This window comes from Sorex araneus, chromosome X (genome assembly GCF_027595985.1).
Source record: "Sorex araneus isolate mSorAra2 chromosome X, mSorAra2.pri, whole genome shotgun sequence".
In the NCBI taxonomy this organism is placed as follows: Eukaryota; Metazoa; Chordata; class Mammalia; order Eulipotyphla; family Soricidae; genus Sorex; species Sorex araneus.
Genome location: NC_073313.1, coordinates 151,102,214 through 151,128,660, shown reverse-complemented (window position 1 = coordinate 151,128,660; position 26,447 = coordinate 151,102,214). Strand labels below are relative to the sequence as shown.

At 54.8% G+C, this 26,447-nt stretch overlaps 1 protein-coding gene across 4 annotated transcripts in view; it reads left to right on the top strand.

Annotated features, from left to right (window-relative positions):
* The window catches only part of LOC129400153 (zinc finger protein 426-like), a 56,839-nt gene that overhangs the window by 17,325 nt on the left and 13,067 nt on the right, over nt 1-26,447 (top strand). For 2 of the 4 annotated variants that reach the window (XR_008627467.1, XR_008627466.1), the window contains exons 3-4: nt 626-704; nt 7,341-7,418. Coding sequence is in view for 1 of the 4 variants with exons in the window: in XM_055123538.1 (XP_054979513.1) it covers nt 7,341-7,418 (78 nt within the window). In the remaining 3 variants the exon portion in view is untranslated. The remainder of the gene's footprint in view (nt 1-625; nt 705-7,340; nt 7,419-26,447) is intronic. The other 2 variants (XR_008627468.1, XM_055123538.1) reach the window with 1 other exon arrangement.

Here is a 26,447-nt window from a genome sequence, read left to right as displayed (position 1 = left end):
AACGAGGAGGCGTGGCTTTCCCAACCCTCCCAAGACGGGACTGTGTTGGTCCCTGTCCAGAACCTCTGACCACGACATCGCTACTGTAGATCCGCCAGTTTTACTTAGAGGATTGGAGCGATATCAAAGTACTTAGAGCCTTTGCTTTCCACGTTTCCGACCCAGGTTCCATCCCATGAGCATGACCAGAACTGATTCCTGAGTGCAGAGCCAGGAATATCCACTTAGAATCAGCTGTGTGGCCTCCCAAAAAATAGAAGGCAGATTTATTTTGAGGGGCAGGGCGGCAGCTCCCCAAAATCAATGGAACACGCTGCTGTCGGTGATGTATTTATTAGTTACCATGATGTCTGGGGCATCCTGAAGGCATGGTCGTCAAGGTGCTTAGGGTTTGCAATGAAACTTTACTTTTGGGGGCTATTTTTGGTGGTTTTTGGGGTGCGAGGGGGTCCGTCCATGCCTGTAGAAGCTCAGGGCTTATTCCTGTCCCTGGGCTCAGGTATTATTCCTGGCAGTGCTCTGGGTTCCATAAGGGATGCCAAGGATTGAATCAGGGTGAGCAAGGCAAGCAGCCTACCGCTTTACTGTCTGTCTGGTTCCAATGTTGGTGTTTTTTTTACATCAGGGATTTCTGTTCTCACATCAAGTTGCAAAGCCTCCCACACTTCTCATCTTGCCCTGATCAGGCGACCCAGGCTATTGGGGTGAGTACTGTGGTTAAGGGTTGTTGTTGTTGTTTTTTTTAAGTATTTCAGACCTTGGGTTTTTGGGTCCTGCCCAGGGTGGGGGCTTGGTGGTTCCAACCCTCCCAGCCAGGTTGCGCTGCTACCTGACTGGATTCTTTGGCCTGGACATCACAAGGGTAGGACCTGTAAACTCTGATCAGCAGGGCCACCCCCCTAAAGCATTAGACTTAGTTATCACTTGTCCTTTCATTGGTTGCCATGGTGGGTGTGGCTACCCGACAGGTGGGTGGGGGTTCAGAATAAAACTGAACTTTTATTATCCTATTTTTGTTTTGATTTCTGTACCACATTGAAATGCTCAGGGCTTTCTCCTGGCTCTGTGCTCAGGATTTTCTGTGTGCGGACTTACTGGACCCTAAGGGACACCAGGTATTACCTGGGTTGACAGTGCAAGCAGCTGCCTAGCCGCTTTACTGTCTCTTCCTCCAACCTCTTTTCTTTTTTCCCCCAGTCAAGAATATCTCCTTTAGGGTTCGTAGTGATAGTATAGTGGGTCGGGCATTTTTCTTGCACGTGGAAAATCCAGGTTCGATCCCTGGTGTCCCATATGGTCTGCTGAGCAACTGCAGGAGTAATTTCTGAGTGCAGAGCCAGGAGGAAACCCTGAGCATAGCCAGGTGTGACCCAAAAAGGGAAAAAGGAATACATAGGAATATGTGCTTCTTAAAGTCACAGAGCAAAGCACCGCCCTCATTTCGTCTCTCCCTTAGTTGGCTGCCCACAGTATTGTTTTGAGTAGTGCTGGTAAATAAGATATTTGAAGGAAGATATTAATTTTTGATGCGGGTCGGGGGTGAATAGAAGCTTTGCCTAGGGCTCACTCCTGGTGTGCTGGAAATAATTTATTTAGAAAGGGCCAGAATACAGCAAGTATGGTATTTGCCTTGCAAGCGGCCAACCCAGGTTCTATCTATAGCATCTCATCTGGTCCCCGAACCCCACCAGGACTACCTCATCCCAGAGTAGGAATAATCCCTGAACACTGTTGGTTACTGCCCCAAAACCAAACACACACATAGAGGATGTGAGAGGAGAGAACAAAGAATAAGTATTCAGGATAAAACATGCGCTTCTGCAGCATAATATAAGTCCAAACACACTGGATTTAAGGATCCACTGTTCAATTCTTTAAGTGTTTTACTGTAGAAATTGTCTTGCACATGAATTTATTTTTGGCTTTCTTTTCTTCGTTAGTTACCTTTTCTGTTGCAGTATTTGGGGACCACACCCTGTAGTGTTCATAGCTAACTCCTGGCTCTAAGCACAGGGATCATTTCTCCCAAGAGTCAGGAGCCCATCTTGGGGGCTCGGATATCAAACCTGGGTCAGCCAAGAGCAAGGCGAGCACCTTCTCTACTCTATCACCACCTTGGCCCCCAAGTATAATCTCATCTTTAAAAAGTAGACTCACTCCAGATGCTCCAGCTCTGAGACACAGTTCACATCCTGGTGTATTGTAAACACCTGGATATTAGGATAATTTTCTTATCCACATACTGTTTGTGCGGTTTTCAAATACATTCCTGCACAACAGTAGTGAATGCTGGATGCAGGCCCATGCAGATGTGTCTGTGGGGTTTAGGCCATTCCAGGGTGAAAGCTGCAGTGTTCTGGCTGGAAGGAGGAGCCCTAAGGCCAGGGAACAGAGGCATGAATGCTGGTGAGTTGTGTAAGTTCACAAAACAAAAGGGTGAGCTGCAGTGGCAATGGCGTGGTCTCTCACCCACTGCATGCTTTCGGGGGCCATGAGCTTCTTCCCCCACTCCGGCCTGCAGCCGCTGCCAACAGACACATGAAAGAAGGAACAGGGCCACAAGGCATGTTGGTGATCAGTTGCCCTTTATTCCATTCTCCCCACTCGCCTGTTCCAGTCCCATGAAGCTCCCCACTCCAGTCTCACCCTGGCCCTCACTCCCATCTCCTCCTGCCCCCCCCATACTAGTCTCTCCACACTCCATCTTGCAGCCTAGGTCTTGCACCCACCCTCCAAGCATCCCTGGTAGCAACTATACCCAGGTGAGACCGCACAATCAACATAGTCTAAGTTAAGAGAAAGATCTTCTGTGGCCAGGATATCCTCTCAAGGGCAGAATACCACCAAGGGTTGTGTTTCTCCTTTACTTAGTCCCATAACCATTTTAGATTTACTTCTACATCATCTTTCTCATCAATTTGTGTACACAGAGCCAAATGAAGCTTGTAGGGTGGCTGTCCTTGGGACATCTTGCTATAGATCCCAGACCACAGTGCTCAGGCCAGTTTAGTCTTTACTAACCCTAGCAGGATCCTAAGCCAGTTGTTTCTTTTGGGTCATAACTGAATTTGTCCATGCTTTTAACTTATAATTTAGTATTATGGCACTTAGGGCTAGAGCGATAGCAGCAGCTGGGCGTTCGCCTTTCATGCAGCTGACCCGAGTTCGATTCCTCCACCCCTCTCAGAGAGCCCAGCAAGCTACCGAGAGTATTGAGCCCGAGCGGCAGAGCTTGGCAAGCTACCTGTGCGTATTGGATATGCCAAAAACAGTAACAATAAGTCTCTCATGAGATACATTACCGATGCCCGCTCGAACAAATCGATGAGCAACGGGATGACAATGACAGTGATTATGGCACTTGGCCTATCCTGTTTCCATGCCAGGGTAGCTCACAGTTTGCCCTAGGTCCATCTAGTCCCTCATCAGGACCCTGCTTTTGACGTTCTACGAACTACGGACAACTGAGGCTTAAGTACCTCGAGAAAAGAGATGCCCAGGAGTGAATATTCTTCGGAGTTAAAGAACTTCCAAGTTCCAAAAGCATAGACTTAACTGTCTACCTGTGTCTCTACAGAAAGGACTTTGCTCTGAAGTAAACTATGCAAAGAAGAGAAGAGAAGGAGAAAAGCAATATTTTACTTAACAAACACAAGTATGAGATTTCTGAGGAATTTGACTTTACAAGTCACAGGTACTGCTTAGGGGAAAATGGTGATTAACTGGTTGGAGAAGAGAGAACAAGAAAAGGTTAAAGATAAACACAGAGGAATGGGAGTGCCTCGGGAGCACTGTGAAAGGTGTGACTCAATAAATCTAAGCTCACTCTGGCCAGGGAGAAATGACAAACCAGTGTTGTCATACAGTGAGTTTCTGAGGACCATCCCTGCCTCGGGCCCTGGGCAGTGTGTCAGTGCCCTGTGCAAGTGTCAAATGTGCTGCTGACCCCGGGGGCTTCGGGCTCCTGGATGCAGGTGTCTGTGCCGCTTTCACGCTCCCGTTCCTTCACCCAAACTGGCCACCGTGGAATGATCCTGCACTTTGCTTTCTTTTCTTTGCTCCATTCTTCTTCATCTGTCATGTGTCCCTGAGACTCGGGACCCTATGTGCCCCATCTCCCTCTGTCCCTTACCAGCCTGACTGCACAGCCAGCAATGTTGGGGCGCCCTTTTCAGGAGCAGCAGATCCACCTCCCACCCTGCCCGCTCTGTCACTATGCTTGTGTTTGCCTTTGAATCATGAGGATGGTTTTTGAGCATCACTGTACCAATTTATCACTGTCATCCTGTTCTTCGATTTGCTCAGGTGGGTGCCAGTAGCATCTCCATTCGTCCCAGCCCTGAGATTTTTTTGAGCATACTGAAACAAATACATTTCTTCTGTTGTAGGGCCAGTGTTGCTGAGGGTCCTCTGGTTCCTTTGGGCAGTGCGCAGGGATCAGCCCCTGTTACCCTGTGTGCCTACCTGCTGTTCTCTCTCTGATGCACTAAGAGATTTTATTCCGGCTTTTTGTTTAAAAGTGAATGATTGAGGTGGCTGGAGCGATAGCATAGCGGGTCGGGCATTTGCCTTGCATGCGGCCGACGCATGTTCGATTCCCAGCATCCCATATGGTCCCGTGAGCACTGCCCGGAGTAATTCCTGAGTGCAGAACCAGAAGTAATCCCTGTGAATCGCCAGGTATGCCCCAAAAAGCAAAAGTAAAAAATGAGTGAGTGAGTCTATAACAAAGCTACTTTAGATGGAGCGACAATATAGCAGGGAGGGTGTTTATCTTATCCATGACCAACCAGGGTTTGATCCCCACCATGCCATAGGCTCCCCCAAGAGTGGGTCCCACCTTTCACTTCATAGTATTAGAAAACAAAACATTTGCATTGGGAAGCGGTTAAATCTAAACCATCTAGTAGTCACCTGATGATAAAAATGATTTATTTAGATTGCCAAAAAGGCCACATAAGGCTGAAAGTGACCAGTATGGTTTGCTGCTCTTTTGCTAAATGTATCCCTCCATTCTTAGTATCTGTCCATATCCTGGGATTTATTTGTTATATGTTATGTTTGGGGATATGCCAGATATAGTCACAATAACAAGTCTCATTCCCGTGACTCTAAAAAGAGCCTCCAATGGGATGAAGTCATGAAATTTGCTTATAAATGGATAAACATGGAGAGTATCATGCTAAGTGAAATGAGTCAGAAAGAGAGGGACAGACATAGAGGGACTGCACTCATTTGTGGAGTGTAGGGTAGCATCACATGAGGCTGACACCCAAGGACAGTAGATACAAGGGCCAGGAGGATTGCCCCATAGCTGGAAAAGACTGCTTCATGAGCGGAGGGGAGAAGGCAGATGAAATAGATAAGCTACCACTAAAACAATAAAAATGATGGCTGGAGGAACCAGCTGGGATGGCAGATGCATGCCGAAAGTAGATAATGGACCAAACATGATGACCTCTCAGTGTCTGTGTTTCGAGCTATAATGTCCAAAAGTAGAGAGAGAGTATGGGGAATATTGTCTGCCATGGAGGCAGGGGGAGGGTGGGAAAGGGGGGGTATACTGGGGATATTGGTGGTTGGGAATGTGCACTGGTGGAGGGATGGGTGTTTGATCATTGTGAGATTGTAACCCAAACATAAAAGCTTGTAACTATCTCACGGTGATTCAATAAAATTTAAATTTTTTTTAAAAAATAAATAAAATAAAATAAAATAAATAAAAAGAGCCTCCAATCATTGGGAAAAACGAGTAAGGAGATGCTGCTAAAATCCCAGGGCTGGGATGAATGGAGATGTTACTGGCACCCGCTCAAGTAAATCGATGAACAATGGGATGACAGTGATACGGTGATGTTTGGGCAGCAGAGGATATACCTGGCTGTGATTAGGTGTTACTCCTGGCACAGGCCACCCTTTGGCATACAGGGATGGGCTCCGGGTGATCAATTTCAATGCAAGTGTCAAACTTCTGGACTATCCCTCCCGGTTCATACGCTGGGTTTGAATCCCTATTTCTGAAACTGCCTCCTGGGGTTTTCCTTGTCGTTGAGAGTCAGCTGCTCCCGTGTTGTCAAGGAATAGTACATCGAGTGGACAGTGCTCTCTGAGGCTCTTCCCAGCCTTTGCTCCTGTTCCAGTGTCTCCAGCTCTGGGCTGCTGCTGGGCCAGTTCCTCTCTGCGTCTCCAGGGCTGGCTTCAGTGTCTACTTCCAGAACCATCTAGATCTTTACTTCCTGAACAAATTCATTGTTCTGGGCCCCAGCTGGTGCCGACTTACCTGTTTTACCTTAAATTATCCCGCCTGCAGTTTTCCTGATGGCCTTGCGTGTGAAAGCATTAGTTCAATGTTCGAGTTAGCATCAGGGGAGTCTCCTTAACCCCTGCCCCATGCCCCCTGGGTGACTGAGCACATCCGCAGGAGCCTTTCCACTCCTCTTTGTGAGCCCATGGCCGTCGCGGCACAGACTTACCTGGGTGGGCTTAATGGTTTTGTGCACACCCGGAGTCTGGCTCTTTAAGACTGCTTGCAGGAAAGGAAGTGATGTCACACAGGGCCTGGCATTTGCAGGGTCTCATGGACAGGGATCCAGAAGTCTCTGCTCACGTGGCGCCTCTTCTACTGCAGGGCTCTGCAGGCCGTTTTTGGGAGGACGGGGCAGCTCCCCCATGAGTGCCCCCCTCCACCACCGCCTCGCGCTCATCTCCGCACTGGGAGCAGCGGGGCCTCGCCAACTAGGGGCCCTTTTGCGCCTGTTTTTCACTCGTTCCCGACACCCAGGGGGACGCGGGGCTTTGCGGGGTGCAGAGGGGCCGTAGACCCGCCAGTTTTCCTTAGGGGACCGGGGCGATGTCAGAGCACTCGGAGCCTTTGCTCTCCACAGTGCAGACCCAGGTTCCATCCTGAGACCACCAGGACCGATTCCTGAGAGCAGAGCCAGGAAGACCCGCTTAGCGTCTGCTGTGTGGGCCCCAAAGGAATAAAATAGAAGCAGGTTTATTATGCGGGACAGGCCGGCAGGTCCCCTAAGACAAGGAACCGTGCTGCTGTCTGTTATTTATTTATTAGTTTCCTTGATGTCCGGGTCATCCTAAGGGCGTGGTCGGCAGCACAGGTAGGGTTTGCAAATGCAAATTTACTTTAGTCTATTTTGGGTGAGTTTTTATTTGGAGGGAGTTCATTCCCTTAGGCTCAGTGCTTACCACTGGCTCTGGGCTCCGGTCTTATTCCTGGCAGTGCTCTGGGCTCTGTAAGGGATGCAGGGTTGATCCGGGTCAGCAAGGCAAGCATCCTGCCGCCTTACTGTGTGTCCTTCAGTATTGGTGCTTCTGTACCACAGGAACCTGCTCGCGCACATCAGTTTGCAAAGCCTCCCCTACTTCTCATCTCTCCTGGACCAGCGACCCAGGCTATTGGGGTGAGTACTGCGGGAAAGGTGGTGGTTATTTTTCTGAAGTAATTAAGGCCTTGAGTTTGCGGGTCTTTCCAGGGGGGGCCTTGGTGGGCCTGACCCTCCAACACAGGATGCCTTGGTCCCTGTCCTGGAGCTCTTGGCCTGGACATCACAGGGATCGAACCCCCAAACTCTCTCTGATGGGCAGTTCCCCAGCCTGTAAAGCTTGAGACCCAGCTGTCATCGTCCTTTCATCGGCTGCCCTGATACACGTAGCCACCAGCCAGGTGGGTGGGGTTTCAAAATGAAATTCATTTTTTATTATTGTATTTTTTGTTTTAATCTCTGTACCACATCTGAAAATGCTCAGGGCTCCCTCCTGGCTCTGCACTCGGGAATTTCTGCTAGCGGGGCTTAGCGGCCCCTAAGGGATGCCAGGGATCGTCTGGGTCTATAGTGTGCAAGCAGCTTCCTGCCCGCGTTACTGTCTCTTGCTCCAGCTTTCTGTCTTTCTTTTTCCCCAGTCAAGAGTATCTGCTTCGGGGCTGGAGCGATAGCACAGTGGGTAGGGTGTTTGCCTTGCACACGGCCAACCTGGGTTCGATTCCCAGCATCCCATATGGTCCTCCGAGCATCGCCAGGAGTCATTCCTGAATGCATGAGCCAGGAGTAACCCCTGTGCATTGCTGGGTGTGACCCAAAAAGTTTTTTAAAAAAGAATATCTGCTTCAGGGCCTTAGTAATAGTATAGTGGGTAGGATTTTTTTTTTTTTTTTGCATGTGGCCAGCCTGGTTTCGATCTCTGGTATCCCATATGGTCCCCTGAGCAAGAGCAGGAGTAATTCCTGAGAGCAGAGCCAGGAGTAAGCACTGAACATCGTCAAGTGTGATCCAAAAAGAAAAAAAAAAGAATATGTACTTCTTAAAGCCAATGAGCAAAGGACCCTCTCGTTTCATCTCTTCTGACCAGGCTACCCCCAGTTGTTGTCGTGAGTACTGCTGGTAAAGGAAGATATTTGGAGGAAGATACTTGATTTCTTTTGGGGGTTGTAGGGTGGATAGGAGCTTTGCTTAGGGCTCACTCCTGGTGTGCTAGAAATTATTTAGAAAGGGCCAGAACAAGAGTACAGCAAGTAGGGCGCTTATCCTGCAAGCCGCCAACCCAGGTTCTATGTATATCTGGCATCTCATATGGTCCCCGAGCCCCACCAGGACTGATCCCTCATTCCAGATATAGGAATAATTCCTGAGCAGTGTTGGTTGTTGCCCTCAAATGAAACACACACAGGAGGTGTGTATTCACACCAGCTGGCAGGCTGTCCTGCTAGGCAAGAGCAGAAGCCTTCCAGCACAAGCACAGGCTTTGGATTGGGTGAATCCACATCCTGGCCCACCTGTTATTTTATTTCTTTATTCTTTTTGCTTTTTGGGTCACACCCGGCGATGCACTGGGGTCACTCCTGGCTCTGCACTCAGGAATTACCCCTGGCGGTGCTCAGGGGACCATTTGGGATGCTGGGAATTGAACCCAGATCGGCCACGTGCAAGGCAAATGCCCTTCCCCCTGTGCTATCACTCCAGCCCCCACCTGTTATTTTAATAAGCACCTACAAAATTAGTTTAACTCACCAGGCCCATATCCTGGCACCCAGTAAATTTCTGTAAGCACTGCGAAGCAAGCATTGATAGAGAAGTGAGAAAAAGTGATTACACAAAGCAGTCATCTCTTTTTTTTTTTCTTTCTTTTTGGGTCACACCCAGCGATGCTCAGGGGTTACTCCTGGCTTTGCACTCAGGAATTACTCCTGGCGGTGCTGGGGGACCATATGGGATGCCGGGGATCGAACCCGGGTCGGCCGCATGCAAGGCAAATGCCCTACCTGCTGTGCTATCGCTCTGGCCCCACGCAGTCATCTCTTGATCTCTAACCACCTCACTTTTGTGGACCCTAAAACCCTGTTCCTATTTTATTCTGCGAATGGCAGGCACCCTAGAGGAGGTTACAAGAAATTCATTGTACTAGGATGCTTATTGAACAAATCCACTAACTCAAACTAAACTTCTAAACTAAGTAAATTTTATATTTTAATGTAACAAATATCAAATCATCATAGACAAGCAACAGGACGACAGTTCTGAAAAAGAAACTTTCGCCTGCACACCCACTGTATATTTGTTCTTCACCACTGGTTCAAATTTTGAAGAATTTAATTTTTGCTGCATAATTCATCTACTACTAAACTACTAAGTGACTACTGAGCTACACAGCACTAAAATGACTCCTTTTGCTTTTTGGATCACACCCGGCGATGCTCAGGGTTTACTCCTGGCTCTGCACTCAGGAATTACTCCTGTAGATGCTTAGGGGGCCATGTGGGATGTTGGGAGTCAAACCTGGTTCGGCCGCATGCAAGGCAAATGCCCTACCCACTGTGCTATCGCTACAGCCCCTGAAGGGCCGTTTTGTTTGTGCAGCCGAACCACTTTAGATCCCATTTGAATTCAGTGCATTGCCGAACTTGAGCACTGTTTGAAGAGTTTCTAAGAACAGAGTGGAATGGCTTGAGAACATCAATGGCTATGAATACACACAAACGCACACAGGAATTGCTTACACATGTAATACTTTCCCAATACTTTCCCGTTGATCACCAATTCCTGAGTCCCCTTCTGCGACATCCCAGAACCCCATTCTGGGCCAGATGATTCAGTTGGTTTGTAGTTCCTCCTGTAATGGAGATCATGAACAATTGAAGTTACTCCAGCAATGGAAAGTTCAGTGTAATGTAAACAAAATCAGGGCTCAGACAGTCCAGCAGGGAAGTAGCTGACCCAGTTTCCATCCTTAACACCCCAGAGGGTCCCTGAGCCCAGCGTGGAGTGATCCCTGAGCAGTCAGGAATAAGTCCTCAGCACAACAGAACGTGCCCCCAAAATGAATCAGTAAACACAAAGCAGCATGATAGCTGAATATTAACGCCCAGTGATTTCTGAGCAATATTTTTGGGGGATGGTGTTTGGTGGGTCAGGTCTGGGGCATAGTCCTGGTGGGTGTTTGCAAAGGAATATTTGTGTATTTTATTCCCTTAAGGAAAACAAAGAATGTGACTCCAAATGCCCTCTGTTCAGTGTGTCACTCTCCATCTATTCCAGACCTGGGGACCCACCAGAGGTCCTGGTGATCTGATCCAAGACCAGAGATGGGGGGAAAATTAACTTTCCTGACCAGAAAGTACTTGGTCAGGAATATTTGGAGCCTGGCCCTTTAAAATATGACCAGAAATGTAGGTGACCTCATGGAATCCAGTTCAGGTCAAAGTTTTTATTTGACCACATTTTGGAGAGAAAGAGGGGAGGGGAAGGGGAGGGGGAGGGAGAGAGAGAGGAGAGAGGAGAGAGAGAGAGAGAAAGTAAGTAAGTAACAGTAAGTGTGAACGCTGAGGTCTTTTCTCAGGATGTGGACCTGGCCCAGGATGAGTCACCCGGGGACCACCAGACTGTCACTTCATTCCATCAGTACAGGTCACTATCTAAACAGGAGCAACTGTGCCTGCCTCATGCTTGTCCCTGTCCCACTATTTGCCCGTCACACCCAGCCCCTCTCCCCCTCTGAGCCACCCACATGCCCGCTGCCCAGCTGTGCCCCCCTTTCTCCTTGTGTCAGGCCCCTCTTAGCCCGACCCCAGGCTGGAAACAGGCTCCTGCAGCCCAGTAACTGCAATGCCGCCTCAGCCACATGGGGGCAGCAGAGACCATGCTCTGTGTGTGTTTGTGTCTGTGTGAGTGTGTGTTGTACTTGTATGTGAATCTGCATGTGTGTGTATGTTTCTGTGTGTTATTGTGAGTGTATGTGAGTGTTGCATCATTCTTCGTGTGTGTGTAGTGTATCGACTGCTGAGGGTCCGTGCAGTGCCAGGTTATTGGACTGCACAGTGGGAGTCTGATGGGGCCACCCAGACTCTCAGCCCTGGTCAGCCACCAGGTCCCCTGGTCCAGTTGCAGGGACTGCAGGGCCGGCCTGTGTCTGGCCCTGACCCTGCTCTGGCCCCTCATTGCTACCACTCTCCCCTATGTCCTTCACCTGTGCCAGGGACCGTCTCTCTGCCCCGCCATCCCTCTGGCCTCTGTCCACTCCTGCTGGGACCCGGGGCTGGGAATCAGTCCCTGCAGCCCGCACCTGAGATACCGCCGTGGGTCACATGGGGGCAGCAGACTCCACAGGGTGCATTTGCTGAGTGACAGGGAATGTTTCTGTTTTTGTCTCTCTGTGTGTATATGTATGCATGAAAGAGTGTGTATATGTATGCGTGAGTGTACATAAGTGATCAAATGTTATGATTGTGTGTCTCTGAGATTTTGTGAATGAGTGTGAGTGAATGTGTGTAAATGAGTGTTCTTTGGAGATCCTTCGAGTTTGAGTCTCTGAGTGAGTATGAGAGTGTCTACATGTGTGTGAGTCTGTGTGTAGGACAATGTGAATCTGTCCGTGGAAGTCTGTATGTTTGTGTGTGTGAGTCTGTGTGTGAGTGCTCAGGTGGCTGTGCTGAGGCTGCCCTCTGTCCCATCCCCTCTGCTCTCTCACCTTCTCCTGCTCTCTGACTCCCCCTGTCACTTCCCGGCACCCCTGAGCATCCTGTGTGGTGTCACTGGAGTCCCTGAGCGTGGGCAGGGCCGCTCTAGGAGCAGAGCCTTCGCGCTGTCATTGTCACTGCCGAGTTTGCGGGGGGCCCTGAGTGTCCCCCTCAGGCACTTTCTCGCGGGACTGAGGTGACTCTTTCTAGTGCTCCCCTGCGGGTGCCCTTGAGAAACTGCCCTGTCCGTTCTCGGTGGTCACAGGGAGTGACTGCTCTGCATGGGGGCTGATGACGCCCCGGTGTCCCCGAGGCCCGAGGAAGGAGCGTCAGGAGATGCGATGGCCTGTGGGCTAGGCGTCCACTCCTCTCTCGGAGGAGTGACCGAGGCAGGGGAGTGGCCACTGTGGGCTGGTGCCCTTTGGGGACTGCACTAGCCCTTTCTGGCCCTTTGGGGACTATGCACTGACCCTTTGCAAACTGGGTACTGACCCTTTGGGGTCTGGGCACTGACCCTTGTGGACTGGGTACTGACCTTTGGGGACTGGGCACTGGCCCTTTGGAGACTGAGTACTGATCCTTTGGGGACTGGGTACTGCTCTTTGGAGACTGGGTCCTGATCCTTGGGGACTGAGCCCTGGCCTTTGGAGACTGGGTACTGACCCTTTGGAGTTGGGTACTGAGCCTTTGGGGACTGGCCACTGACCCTGTGGGGACTGGGCACCGACCCTTTTGGGGACTGGCACTGGCCCTTTGGAGACTGGGTACTAACGCATTAGGATCGGGCACTGGCCCTTTCGGGACTAGACATGCGTCCTGGCAGGCTTGGCACCAGGACAGGAGAGGGGCAGGCTCGTGTGGAGCCGCCTAGGAGGGGTCGGCGGGAGACAGGAGTACAAGCTGTGGGTGCTGGGGGCGGAGGTGGGGGGGGGCGGGCGGGGCTTTGGCTCCTCTTGTGATGCCGGCAGGAGCTGGGCGCCTGGGGTAGGGGACAGCCCTCTGCCTGCCGGAAATGGTGACTGCTGCATGATCTTTGACGGGGACTGAGCTCTGTTCATGGGAGGATTTCACTGCACTGACTCCCGCAGTTCACAGCCCGGCTCACTGAGCTGTTTGGGATCTGGACCACACCTGGCAGGGCTCAGGGCCCATGCGTGGTGCTGGAGTTTGAACCTGAGTCGTGGCCCTGGCTGCATGCAGCATCCAGCTCTGTCTCGCCTTCAGCAGCTCTGTCCTGGGCGGCGCTTGTGCTCCCCTCACTCCCTCTGGACTCCTGAGGGGGCTGGGGGGACTGTGAGCTTCGGCCCTCGGGAATCCACTGTCCTTGGCCCGTGGAAGTCGGAGTCTGCCTGGCCTGGCCCAGCCTGCGGGGCCCCTCTCCTGCCTCCCGGCACTGTTGTGCCTTCGCTCCCTCCACCTGGGTATGGTGGGGCGTCTCGCCACTCACTGTGTCCTGGACGAGCCCTGCCGATCTCCAAAGGCCCCTCGGACACTGAGAGGGGACACTTGCCTGCCCTGAGGAGACCTGGTGACTTTCTGGGGGTCTGTGCTGGTCATCGCCCTCGCTGCTGCGGGCTTTGTGGGTGACGTGTTCAGGCCTCACCCATGTGGGGGACTCTGGGCTTCTGTGTGGAGGTTCCCTCAGGTTCTGGACCTTCTTTAGCTGAGAGCAAACCGTTCCCAAACCACTCGGCCCCGTAGGACGTTCTGGGTAAAGGATTTGAGAGGATGCTCAGAGCACAACCCTCATGGTCCTCGATGGGCAGGTCGCGGCCACTACCACAGACTGTCCTGCATTTGCCCTGTCCCTGTCACATGTAGGCCCGCATACCTCGCCTTTTGGTCCCTCCTCTTCATCTTCCTGCTCTACACTCCTCCTTGTCTTCCTCTTCATCCATTCTCCCTCTTCTTCCCCTCCACCTCCTCTTCTTCCTCTTTCCTCCTTCCTCTTACACCTTCCTCCTCCTCCTCTTCCCTTGTGCCCCTTCCCCTCCTCTCTCCGACCCAGTGTTGCTCAGGGCATGGGAACCCGACACGGTGCTATGGATGGACTTGGATTGACGATGTGTGAGGCCAGGCCTCGCCCCTGTTCTCCCTCCAGCCTCATCCCTCCTTCTCGGGCTCTCAGCTAACCCCAGTCCTGAGGCCGACAGGCCACTGCTGCCCCGGGGCTTCAGGAGCGGCAAGAGGGCTCGGCCTTAGGGAGCTGAGGGTTTCAGCCGTGCAGACACTCAGGCAGGCCGAGATGGCACCAAGCAGACATGGGCAGTGGCTGACAGGCTGGGGTCCCGTCCAAGCTCTGAAGGTCTCCGAGCTTTGTCTGTCCGAGGGCTGGCGGACAGCTCAGTGAGAGTCGTTGGCCTGAGCTGAGCTCGCCACGCTGGAGCCACGGCTGGCGGATCAACCTGGAAGACTCCCCGGGGCCTGTGCTGGAGCTGGTCAGTGCCCTGCGAGTGTCCCAGGGCCTGTCCTGGAGCATATCAGTGCCTTGAGAGTGACCCCTTGCGTGTCCTGGAGCATATCAGTGCCATGTGAGTGTCCCCTGGCCTGTTCTGGAGCTGTCGAGTGCCCTGGGCTTGTCCTGCCCTCAGAGCATTCGTGAGCCATCCTGGGATTTGTTGGTGTCCTGTGAGTGTCCCCAGGGTACTTATCCTGGCCTGGCCCGCAGGACCTCACAGTGCCCAGGTGGAGGAACTGTGGTAACAGGCCACTGGCTGGAATTGGCAGCCTCCCATCGAGACCAAGACCCCCAAACCTGTGTCTCTCTGTGTCACCAGCGTCCCCTCAGGATTCCTCGGGACCCCACCTGGCATCTGCATCTGCGTTGTGGGGGTGGGGGGGAAGCCAGGCAGGTGTGGCCCAGCCTTGGCGCATTTCCCAGTCATGATCGCCCACCCCCAGGTTGGCCCTGGGAGACAGGCCACAAGACCCCCACACTGTCCATGACACAGCTGGGACCACTGGAGTCTGAGGTCAGGGCAGGGGTTGAGCAGACATGCACGTGACTGTCCATTGGAGACAGGTGAAGCCTATTGCAGGAGACTGGCATGACCTGTCCCCCTGGCCCACCCCTGGCTTGTCCTGTACCATCAAGGCTGAGATTGGCTTCTGCAGCCTGTAGCCTGTAATGCTGGCTCGGGCCACACGGGGGCAGCAGAGACCATGGAAAGTGTGTGTGTGTAATGCCGGCTCAGGCCACACGGGGGCAGCAGAGACCATGGAAAGTGTGAGTGCGTGAGAGTGTGTGTGTGTGTGTGTGTGTGTGTGTGTGTGTGTGTGTGTGTGTGTGTGTGTGTGTGTGTACTGAGGTTCTTGCTCAGTGTCTGGGATGTGGACCTGGCCCAGGATGAGTCACCCGGGGACCACCACACTGTCACTTCATTCCATCAGCACAGGTCACTATCTAAACAGGAGCAACTGTGCCTGCCTCATGCTTGTCCCTGTCCCACTATTTGCCCGTCACACCCAGTCCCTCTCCCCTCTGAGCCACCCACATGCCCGCTGCCCAGCTGTGCCCCCTTTCTCCTTGTGTCAGGCCCCTCTTAGCCCGACCCCAGGCTGGAAACAGGCTCCTGCAGCCCAGTAACTGCAATGCCGCTTCAGCCACATGGGGGCAGCAGAGACCACCCTCTGTGTTTGTGTGTGTGCACCCGCGCTTGTGTGTGTGTTGTGCTTGTATGTGAATCTGTATGTGTGTGTGTATGTTTCTGTGTGTTATTGTGAGTGTATGTGAGTGTTGCATCATTCACCGTGTGTGTGTGTGTGTGTGTGTGTGTGTGTGTGTGTGTGTGTGTGTGTGTGTGTGGTGTAGCGACTGTTGGGCTATGGAACTGCACAGTGGGTGTCTGATGGCGCCACTCAGACTGTCAGCCCTGGTCACCCACCAGATCCCCAGGTCCAATTGCAGGGGCTGCAGGGCCGGCCTGTGCCTGGCCCTGACCCCACTCTGGCCCCACATTCCTACCACTCTCCCCTATGTCCTTCACCTGTGCCAGGGACCGTCCCTCTGCCCCGCCATCCCTCTGGCCTCTGTCCACTCCTGCTGGGACCCTGGACAGAGGTGCAGACATCAGCCCCTGCAGCCCGCACCTGTGATAAAGCCGTGGGCCACATGGGGGCAGCAGACTCCACCAGGTGCATTTGCTGAGTGACGGAGTGTTTCTGCTTTTGTCTCTCTGTGTGTATGTATGTGTGAAGGGATGGGTGTTCGAGCATTGTGTAACTGGGACTTAAACCTGAAAGCTTTGTAACTTTCCACATGGTGATTCAATAAAAGAATAAATTTTAAAAAAAAGGTGTGAGTGAGTGTACGTAAGTGATCAAATGTTATGATTGTGTGTGAGATTTTGTGAATGAGTGTGAGTGAATGTGTGTAAATGAGTGTACTTTGGAGATCCTTCAAGTTTGAGTCTCTGAGTGAGTATGAGAGTGTCTACATGTGTGTGAGTCTGTGTGTAGGACAATGTGAATCTGTCCGTGGAAGTCTGTATGTTTGTGTGTGTGAGTCTGTGTGTGAGTGCTCAGGGGGCTGTGCTGAGGCTGCCCTCTGTCCCATCCCCTCTGCTCTCTCACCTTCTCCTGCTCTCTGACTCCCCCTGTCACTTCCCGGCGCCCCTGAGCATCCTGTGTGGTGTCACTGGAGTCCCTGAGCGTGGGCAGGGCCGCTCTAGGAGCAGAGCCTTCGCGCTGTCATTGTCACTGCCGAGTTTGCGGGGGGCCCTGAGTGTCCCCCTCAGGCACTGTCCCGCGGGACTGGGGTGACTCTTTCTAGTGCTCCCCTTCGGGTGCCCTTGAGGAGCTGCCCTGTCCCTTCTCGGTGATCACAGGGAGTGACTGAGCTGTATGCGGGCCGATGATGCCCTGGTGTCCCCAAGGCCTGAGGAAGGAGATGCAATGGCCGGTGGTTTTTGCGTCCACTCTTCTCTCGGAGGAGTGGCCGAGGGCAGAGGTGTGGCCACTGTGGGCTGGTACCCTTTGGGAACTGGGCACTGGCCCTTTCTGGCCCTTTTGGGGACTGGATACTGACCCTTTGGGGACTGGACACTGGTTTTCTGGGCACTGGGCACTGACCTTTGGAGACTGGATACTGACCCTTTGGGGACTGGGCACTGACCTTTGGGGACTGGGCACTGGCCCTTTCTGGCCCTTTGGGTACTGGACACTGGAACATGGGGACTGGGTACTGACCCTCGGTTACTGGCACTGTTTTATTTGGGGACTGGACACTGACCTTTGGAGACTGGGTACTGACCCTTTAGGGACTGGCCACTGACCTTTGGGGACTGGGCACTGGCCCTTTGGAGACTGAGTATTGATCCTTTGGGGACTGGGTACTGCTCTTTGAGACTGAGTTTTGATCCTTTGGAGACTGGGTACTGACCCTGTTGAGACTGGGCACTGAACCTTTGGATACTGGGTACTGACCCTTTTAGGACTGAGCACTCACCCCTAGGGGACTGGGCACTGGCACTATGGAGACTGGGTACTGACACTTTGGGACTGGGCACTGGCCCTTTGGGGATTAGACATGTGTCCTGGCAGGCTTGGCACCAGGAGTAGAGGCGGGAGGGGGGCAGGCCCGTGTGGAGCCGCCTAGGAGGGGTCGGCGAGAGACAGGAGTGCAAGCTGTGGGTGCTGGGGGCGAGGCGGGGGCGGCGGGCGGGGCTTTGGCTCCTCTTGTGATGCTGGCAGGAGCTGGGCGCCTGAGGTAGGGGACAGCCCTCTGCCTGCCGGAAATGGTGACTGCTGCTTCATCTTTGACGGGGACAGAGTTCTGTTCCATGGGAGGATTTCACTGCACTGATTCCCGCAGTTCACAGCCCGGCTCACTGAGCTGTTTGGGATCTGGACCACACCTGGCAGGGCTCAGGGCCCTTGCGTGGTGCTGGGGTTTGAACCCGAGTCGTGGCCCTGGCTGCATGCAGCATCCAGCTCTGTCTCGCCTTCAACACTCCCGCTGGACTCCTGAGGGGGCTGGGATGGACTGTGGGCTTCGGCCCTCGAGAGTCCATTCCCCTTGGCCCATCGAAGTCGGGGTCTGCCTGGCCCAGCCTGCGGGGCCCCTCTCCTGGACGAGCCCTGCAGATCTCCAGTGGCCCCTCAGACACTGAGACACTTGCCTGCCTTGGAGAGACCTGGCGACTGCCCCAGGCTCTGCGCTGGCCATTGCCCTTGCTGCTGTGGGCTTTGGGGGTGACGTGCCCTGGCCGCCCCGTGTGGGGGACTCTCTGGGCTTCTGTGTGGAGGTGCCCTCAGGGTCTGGACCTTCTGAAGCTGACAGCAAACCGCTCCCAACCCACTCGACCCCATAGAACGTTCTGGGTAAAGGGTTGGAGACAGTGCTCAGAGCACAACCCTTGGGGCCCAGGGATGGGCAGGTCTCGGCCGTTGCCCAGGGCTGTCCTGAATGTGGCCTGTCCCTGTCACATCAGGCCGCAGGGCTCGCCTCTCGGTCCCTCCTCTTCATCTTCCCCCTCCCCAATCCTTGTCTTCCTCTTCATCCGTTCTCCCTCTTCTTCCCCTCCACCTCCTCTTCTTCCTCTTTCCTCCTTCCTCTTACACCTTCTTCCTCCTTTTCCTCCTCCTCGTCTTCCCTTGTACCGCCCCCCTCCTTCTCTCTCCCACCCAGTCATGCTCAGGGCGCGGGAACCCGACAAGGTGCTACAGATGGACTTGGCATTGACGATGTGTGAGGCCAGGCCTCTCCCCTGTGCTCTCTCCAGCCTCGCCCCTCCTTCCTGGGCTCTCAGCTAACCCCAGCCCTGAGGCCCACAGGCCACTGCTGCCCTGGGGCTTCAGGAGCGGCAGGAGGGCTCGGCCTTAGGGAGCTGAGGGTTCCGGCCGTGCAGACACTCGGGCAGGCCGAGATGGCACCAAGCAGACATGGGCAGTGGCTGACAGGCTGGGGTCCCATCCAAGCTCTGAAGGTCTCCGAGCTTTGTCCATCCGAGGGCTGGCGGACAGCTCAGTGAGAGTCGTCGGCCTGAGCTGAGCTCTCCACGCTGGAGCCACGGCTGGCGGATCAACCTGGAAGACTCCCCGGGGCCTGTGCTGGAGCTGGTCAGTGCCCTGCGAGTGTCCCAGGGCCTGTCCTGGAGCATATCAGTGCCTTGAGAGTGACCCCTTGCGTGTCCTGGAGCATATCAGTGCCATGTGAGTGTCCCCTGGCCTGTTCTGGAGCTGTCGAGTGCCCTGGGCTTGTCCTGCCCTCAGAGCATTCGTGAGCCATCCTGGGATTTGTTGGTGTCCTGTGAGTGTCCCCAGGGTACTTATCCTGGCCTGGCCCGCAGGACCTCACAGTGCCCAGGTGGAGGAACTGTGGTAACAGGCCACTGGCTGGAATTGGCAGCCTCCCATCGAGACCAAGACCCCCAAACCTGTGTCTCTCTGTGTCACCAGCGTCCCCTCAGGATTCCTCGGGACCCCACCTGGCATCTGCATCTGCGTTGTGGGGGTGGGGGGGAAGCCAGGCAGGTGTGGCCCAGCCTTGGCGCATTTCCCAGTCATGATCGCCCACCCCCAGGTTGGCCCTGGGAGACAGGCCACAAGACCCCCACACTGTCCATGACACAGCTGGGACCACTGGAGTCTGAGGTCAGGGCAGGGGTTGAGCAGACATGCACGTGACTGTCCATTGGAGACAGGTGAAGCCTATTGCAGGAGACTGGCATGACCTGTCCCCCTGGCCCACCCCTGGCTTGTCCTGTACCATCAAGGCTGAGATTGGCTTCTGCAGCCTGTAGCCTGTAATGCTGGCTCGGGCCACACGGGGGCAGCAGAGACCATGGAAAGTGTGTGTGTGTAATGCCGGCTCAGGCCACACGGGGGCAGCAGAGACCATGGAAAGTGTGAGTGCGTGAGAGTGTGTGTGTGTGTGTGTGTGTGTGTGTGTGTGTGTGTGTGTGTGTGTGTGTGTGTGTGTGTGTGTGTACTGAGGTTCTTGCTCAGTGTCTGGGATGTGGACCTGGCCCAGGATGAGTCACCCGGGGACCACCACACTGTCACTTCATTCCATCAGCACAGGTCACTATCTAAACAGGAGCAACTGTGCCTGCCTCATGCTTGTCCCTGTCCCACTATTTGCCCGTCACACCCAGTCCCTCTCCCCTCTGAGCCACCCACATGCCCGCTGCCCAGCTGTGCCCCCTTTCTCCTTGTGTCAGGCCCCTCTTAGCCCGACCCCAGGCTGGAAACAGGCTCCTGCAGCCCAGTAACTGCAATGCCGCTTCAGCCACATGGGGGCAGCAGAGACCACCCTCTGTGTTTGTGTGTGTGCACCCGCGCTTGTGTGTGTGTTGTGCTTGTATGTGAATCTGTATGTGTGTGTGTATGTTTCTGTGTGTTATTGTGAGTGTATGTGAGTGTTGCATCATTCACCGTGTGTGTGTGTGTGTGTGTGTGTGTGTGTGTGTGTGTGTGTGTGTGTGTGTGGTGTAGCGACTGTTGGGCTATGGAACTGCACAGTGGGTGTCTGATGGCGCCACTCAGACTGTCAGCCCTGGTCACCCACCAGATCCCCAGGTCCAATTGCAGGGGCTGCAGGGCCGGCCTGTGCCTGGCCCTGACCCCACTCTGGCCCCACATTCCTACCACTCTCCCCTATGTCCTTCACCTGTGCCAGGGACCGTCCCTCTGCCCCGCCATCCCTCTGGCCTCTGTCCACTCCTGCTGGGACCCTGGACAGAGGTGCAGACATCAGCCCCTGCAGCCCGCACCTGTGATAAAGCCGTGGGCCACATGGGGGCAGCAGACTCCACCAGGTGCATTTGCTGAGTGACGGAGTGTTTCTGCTTTTGTCTCTCTGTGTGTATGTATGTGTGAAGGGATGGGTGTTCGAGCATTGTGTAACTGGGACTTAAACCTGAAAGCTTTGTAACTTTCCACATGGTGATTCAATAAAAGAATAAATTTTAAAAAAAAGGTGTGAGTGAGTGTACGTAAGTGATCAAATGTTATGATTGTGTGTGAGATTTTGTGAATGAGTGTGAGTGAATGTGTGTAAATGAGTGTACTTTGGAGATCCTTCAAGTTTGAGTCTCTGAGTGAGTATGAGAGTGTCTACATGTGTGTGAGTCTGTGTGTAGGACAATGTGAATCTGTCCGTGGAAGTCTGTATGTTTGTGTGTGTGAGTCTGTGTGTGAGTGCTCAGGGGGCTGTGCTGAGGCTGCCCTCTGTCCCATCCCCTCTGCTCTCTCACCTTCTCCTGCTCTCTGACTCCCCCTGTCACTTCCCGGCGCCCCTGAGCATCCTGTGTGGTGTCACTGGAGTCCCTGAGCGTGGGCAGGGCCGCTCTAGGAGCAGAGCCTTCGCGCTGTCATTGTCACTGCCGAGTTTGCGGGGGGCCCTGAGTGTCCCCCTCAGGCACTGTCCCGCGGGACTGGGGTGACTCTTTCTAGTGCTCCCCTTCGGGTGCCCTTGAGGAGCTGCCCTGTCCCTTCTCGGTGATCACAGGGAGTGACTGAGCTGTATGCGGGCCGATGATGCCCTGGTGTCCCCAAGGCCTGAGGAAGGAGATGCAATGGCCGGTGGTTTTTGCGTCCACTCTTCTCTCGGAGGAGTGGCCGAGGGCAGAGGTGTGGCCACTGTGGGCTGGTACCCTTTGGGAACTGGGCACTGGCCCTTTCTGGCCCTTTTGGGGACTGGATACTGACCCTTTGGGGACTGGACACTGGTTTTCTGGGCACTGGGCACTGACCTTTGGAGACTGGATACTGACCCTTTGGGGACTGGGCACTGACCTTTGGGGACTGGGCACTGGCCCTTTCTGGCCCTTTGGGTACTGGACACTGGAACATGGGGACTGGGTACTGACCCTCGGTTACTGGCACTGTTTTATTTGGGGACTGGACACTGACCTTTGGAGACTGGGTACTGACCCTTTAGGGACTGGCCACTGACCTTTGGGGACTGGGCACTGGCCCTTTGGAGACTGAGTATTGATCCTTTGGGGACTGGGTACTGCTCTTTGAGACTGAGTTTTGATCCTTTGGAGACTGGGTACTGACCCTGTTGAGACTGGGCACTGAACCTTTGGATACTGGGTACTGACCCTTTTAGGACTGAGCACTCACCCCTAGGGGACTGGGCACTGGCACTATGGAGACTGGGTACTGACACTTTGGGACTGGGCACTGGCCCTTTGGGGATTAGACATGTGTCCTGGCAGGCTTGGCACCAGGAGTAGAGGCGGGAGGGGGGCAGGCCCGTGTGGAGCCGCCTAGGAGGGGTCGGCGAGAGACAGGAGTGCAAGCTGTGGGTGCTGGGGGCGAGGCGGGGGCGGCGGGCGGGGCTTTGGCTCCTCTTGTGATGCTGGCAGGAGCTGGGCGCCTGAGGTAGGGGACAGCCCTCTGCCTGCCGGAAATGGTGACTGCTGCTTCATCTTTGACGGGGACAGAGTTCTGTTCCATGGGAGGATTTCACTGCACTGATTCCCGCAGTTCACAGCCCGGCTCACTGAGCTGTTTGGGATCTGGACCACACCTGGCAGGGCTCAGGGCCCTTGCGTGGTGCTGGGGTTTGAACCCGAGTCGTGGCCCTGGCTGCATGCAGCATCCAGCTCTGTCTCGCCTTCAACACTCCCGCTGGACTCCTGAGGGGGCTGGGATGGACTGTGGGCTTCGGCCCTCGAGAGTCCATTCCCCTTGGCCCATCGAAGTCGGGGTCTGCCTGGCCCAGCCTGCGGGGCCCCTCTCCTGGACGAGCCCTGCAGATCTCCAGTGGCCCCTCAGACACTGAGACACTTGCCTGCCTTGGAGAGACCTGGCGACTGCCCCAGGCTCTGCGCTGGCCATTGCCCTTGCTGCTGTGGGCTTTGGGGGTGACGTGCCCTGGCCGCCCCGTGTGGGGGACTCTCTGGGCTTCTGTGTGGAGGTGCCCTCAGGGTCTGGACCTTCTGAAGCTGACAGCAAACCGCTCCCAACCCACTCGACCCCATAGAACGTTCTGGGTAAAGGGTTGGAGACAGTGCTCAGAGCACAACCCTTGGGGCCCAGGGATGGGCAGGTCTCGGCCGTTGCCCAGGGCTGTCCTGAATGTGGCCTGTCCCTGTCACATCAGGCCGCAGGGCTCGCCTCTCGGTCCCTCCTCTTCATCTTCCCCCTCCCCAATCCTTGTCTTCCTCTTCATCCGTTCTCCCTCTTCTTCCCCTCCACCTCCTCTTCTTCCTCTTTCCTCCTTCCTCTTACACCTTCTTCCTCCTTTTCCTCCTCCTCGTCTTCCCTTGTACCGCCCCCCTCCTTCTCTCTCCCACCCAGTCATGCTCAGGGCGCGGGAACCCGACAAGGTGCTACAGATGGACTTGGCATTGACGATGTGTGAGGCCAGGCCTCTCCCCTGTGCTCTCTCCAGCCTCGCCCCTCCTTCCTGGGCTCTCAGCTAACCCCAGCCCTGAGGCCCACAGGCCACTGCTGCCCTGGGGCTTCAGGAGCGGCAGGAGGGCTCGGCCTTAGGGAGCTGAGGGTTCCGGCCGTGCAGACACTCGGGCAGGCCGAGATGGCACCAAGCAGACATGGGCAGTGGCTGACAGGCTGGGGTCCCATCCAAGCTCTGAAGGTCTCCGAGCTTTGTCCATCCGAGGGCTGGCGGACAGCTCAGTGAGAGTCGTCGGCCTGAGCTGAGCTCTCCACGCTGGAGCCACGGCTGGCGGATCAACCTGGAAGACTCCCCGGGGCCTGTGCTGGAGCTGGTCAGTGCCCTGCGAGTGTCCCAGGGCCTGTCCTGGAGCATATCAGTGCCTTGAGAGTGACCCCTTGCGTGTCCTGGAGCATATCAGTGCCATGTGAGTGTCCCCTGGCCTGTTCTGGAGCTGTCGAGTGCCCTGGGCTTGTCCTGCCCTCAGAGCATTCGTGAGCCATCCTGGGATTTGTTGGTGTCCTGTGAGTGTCCCCAGGGTACTTATCCTGGCCTGGCCCGCAGGACCTCACAGTGCCCAGGTGGAGGAACTGTGGTAACAGGCCACTGGCTGGAATTGGCAGCCTCCCATCGAGACCAAGACCCCCAAACCTGTGTCTCTCTGTGTCACCAGCGTCCCCTCAGGATTCCTCGGGACCCCACCTGGCATCTGCATCTGCGTTGTGGGGGTGGGGGGGAAGCCAGGCAGGTGTGGCCCAGCCTTGGCGCATTTCCCAGTCATGATCGCCCACCCCCAGGTTGGCCCTGGGAGACAGGCCACAAGACCCCCACACTGTCCATGACACAGCTGGGACCACTGGAGTCTGAGGTCAGGGCAGGGGTTGAGCAGACATGCACGTGACTGTCCATTGGAGACAGGTGAAGCCTATTGCAGGAGACTGGCATGACCTGTCCCCCTGGCCCACCCCTGGCTTGTCCTGTACCATCAAGGCTGAGATTGGCTTCTGCAGCCTGTAGCCTGTAATGCTGGCTCGGGCCACACGGGGGCAGCAGAGACCATGGAAAGTGTGTGTGTGTAATGCCGGCTCAGGCCACACGGGGGCAGCAGAGACCATGGAAAGTGTGAGTGCGTGAGAGTGTGTGTGTGTGTGTGTGTGTGTGTGTGTGTGTGTGTGTGTGTGTGTGTGTGTGTGTGTGTGTGTGTACTGAGGTTCTTGCTCAGTGTCTGGGATGTGGACCTGGCCCAGGATGAGTCACCCGGGGACCACCACACTGTCACTTCATTCCATCAGCACAGGTCACTATCTAAACAGGAGCAACTGTGCCTGCCTCATGCTTGTCCCTGTCCCACTATTTGCCCGTCACACCCAGTCCCTCTCCCCTCTGAGCCACCCACATGCCCGCTGCCCAGCTGTGCCCCCTTTCTCCTTGTGTCAGGCCCCTCTTAGCCCGACCCCAGGCTGGAAACAGGCTCCTGCAGCCCAGTAACTGCAATGCCGCTTCAGCCACATGGGGGCAGCAGAGACCACCCTCTGTGTTTGTGTGTGTGCACCCGCGCTTGTGTGTGTGTTGTGCTTGTATGTGAATCTGTATGTGTGTGTGTATGTTTCTGTGTGTTATTGTGAGTGTATGTGAGTGTTGCATCATTCACCGTGTGTGTGTGTGTGTGTGTGTGTGTGTGTGTGTGTGTGTGTGTGTGTGTGTGTGGTGTAGCGACTGTTGGGCTATGGAACTGCACAGTGGGTGTCTGATGGCGCCACTCAGACTGTCAGCCCTGGTCACCCACCAGATCCCCAGGTCCAATTGCAGGGGCTGCAGGGCCGGCCTGTGCCTGGCCCTGACCCCACTCTGGCCCCACATTCCTACCACTCTCCCCTATGTCCTTCACCTGTGCCAGGGACCGTCCCTCTGCCCCGCCATCCCTCTGGCCTCTGTCCACTCCTGCTGGGACCCTGGACAGAGGTGCAGACATCAGCCCCTGCAGCCCGCACCTGTGATAAAGCCGTGGGCCACATGGGGGCAGCAGACTCCACCAGGTGCATTTGCTGAGTGACGGAGTGTTTCTGCTTTTGTCTCTCTGTGTGTATGTATGTGTGAAGGGATGGGTGTTCGAGCATTGTGTAACTGGGACTTAAACCTGAAAGCTTTGTAACTTTCCACATGGTGATTCAATAAAAGAATAAATTTTAAAAAAAAGGTGTGAGTGAGTGTACGTAAGTGATCAAATGTTATGATTGTGTGTGAGATTTTGTGAATGAGTGTGAGTGAATGTGTGTAAATGAGTGTACTTTGGAGATCCTTCAAGTTTGAGTCTCTGAGTGAGTATGAGAGTGTCTACATGTGTGTGAGTCTGTGTGTAGGACAATGTGAATCTGTCCGTGGAAGTCTGTATGTTTGTGTGTGTGAGTCTGTGTGTGAGTGCTCAGGGGGCTGTGCTGAGGCTGCCCTCTGTCCCATCCCCTCTGCTCTCTCACCTTCTCCTGCTCTCTGACTCCCCCTGTCACTTCCCGGCGCCCCTGAGCATCCTGTGTGGTGTCACTGGAGTCCCTGAGCGTGGGCAGGGCCGCTCTAGGAGCAGAGCCTTCGCGCTGTCATTGTCACTGCCGAGTTTGCGGGGGGCCCTGAGTGTCCCCCTCAGGCACTGTCCCGCGGGACTGGGGTGACTCTTTCTAGTGCTCCCCTTCGGGTGCCCTTGAGGAGCTGCCCTGTCCCTTCTCGGTGATCACAGGGAGTGACTGAGCTGTATGCGGGCCGATGATGCCCTGGTGTCCCCAAGGCCTGAGGAAGGAGATGCAATGGCCGGTGGTTTTTGCGTCCACTCTTCTCTCGGAGGAGTGGCCGAGGGCAGAGGTGTGGCCACTGTGGGCTGGTACCCTTTGGGAACTGGGCACTGGCCCTTTCTGGCCCTTTTGGGGACTGGATACTGACCCTTTGGGGACTGGACACTGGTTTTCTGGGCACTGGGCACTGACCTTTGGAGACTGGATACTGACCCTTTGGGGACTGGGCACTGACCTTTGGGGACTGGGCACTGGCCCTTTCTGGCCCTTTGGGTACTGGACACTGGAACATGGGGACTGGGTACTGACCCTCGGTTACTGGCACTGTTTTATTTGGGGACTGGACACTGAC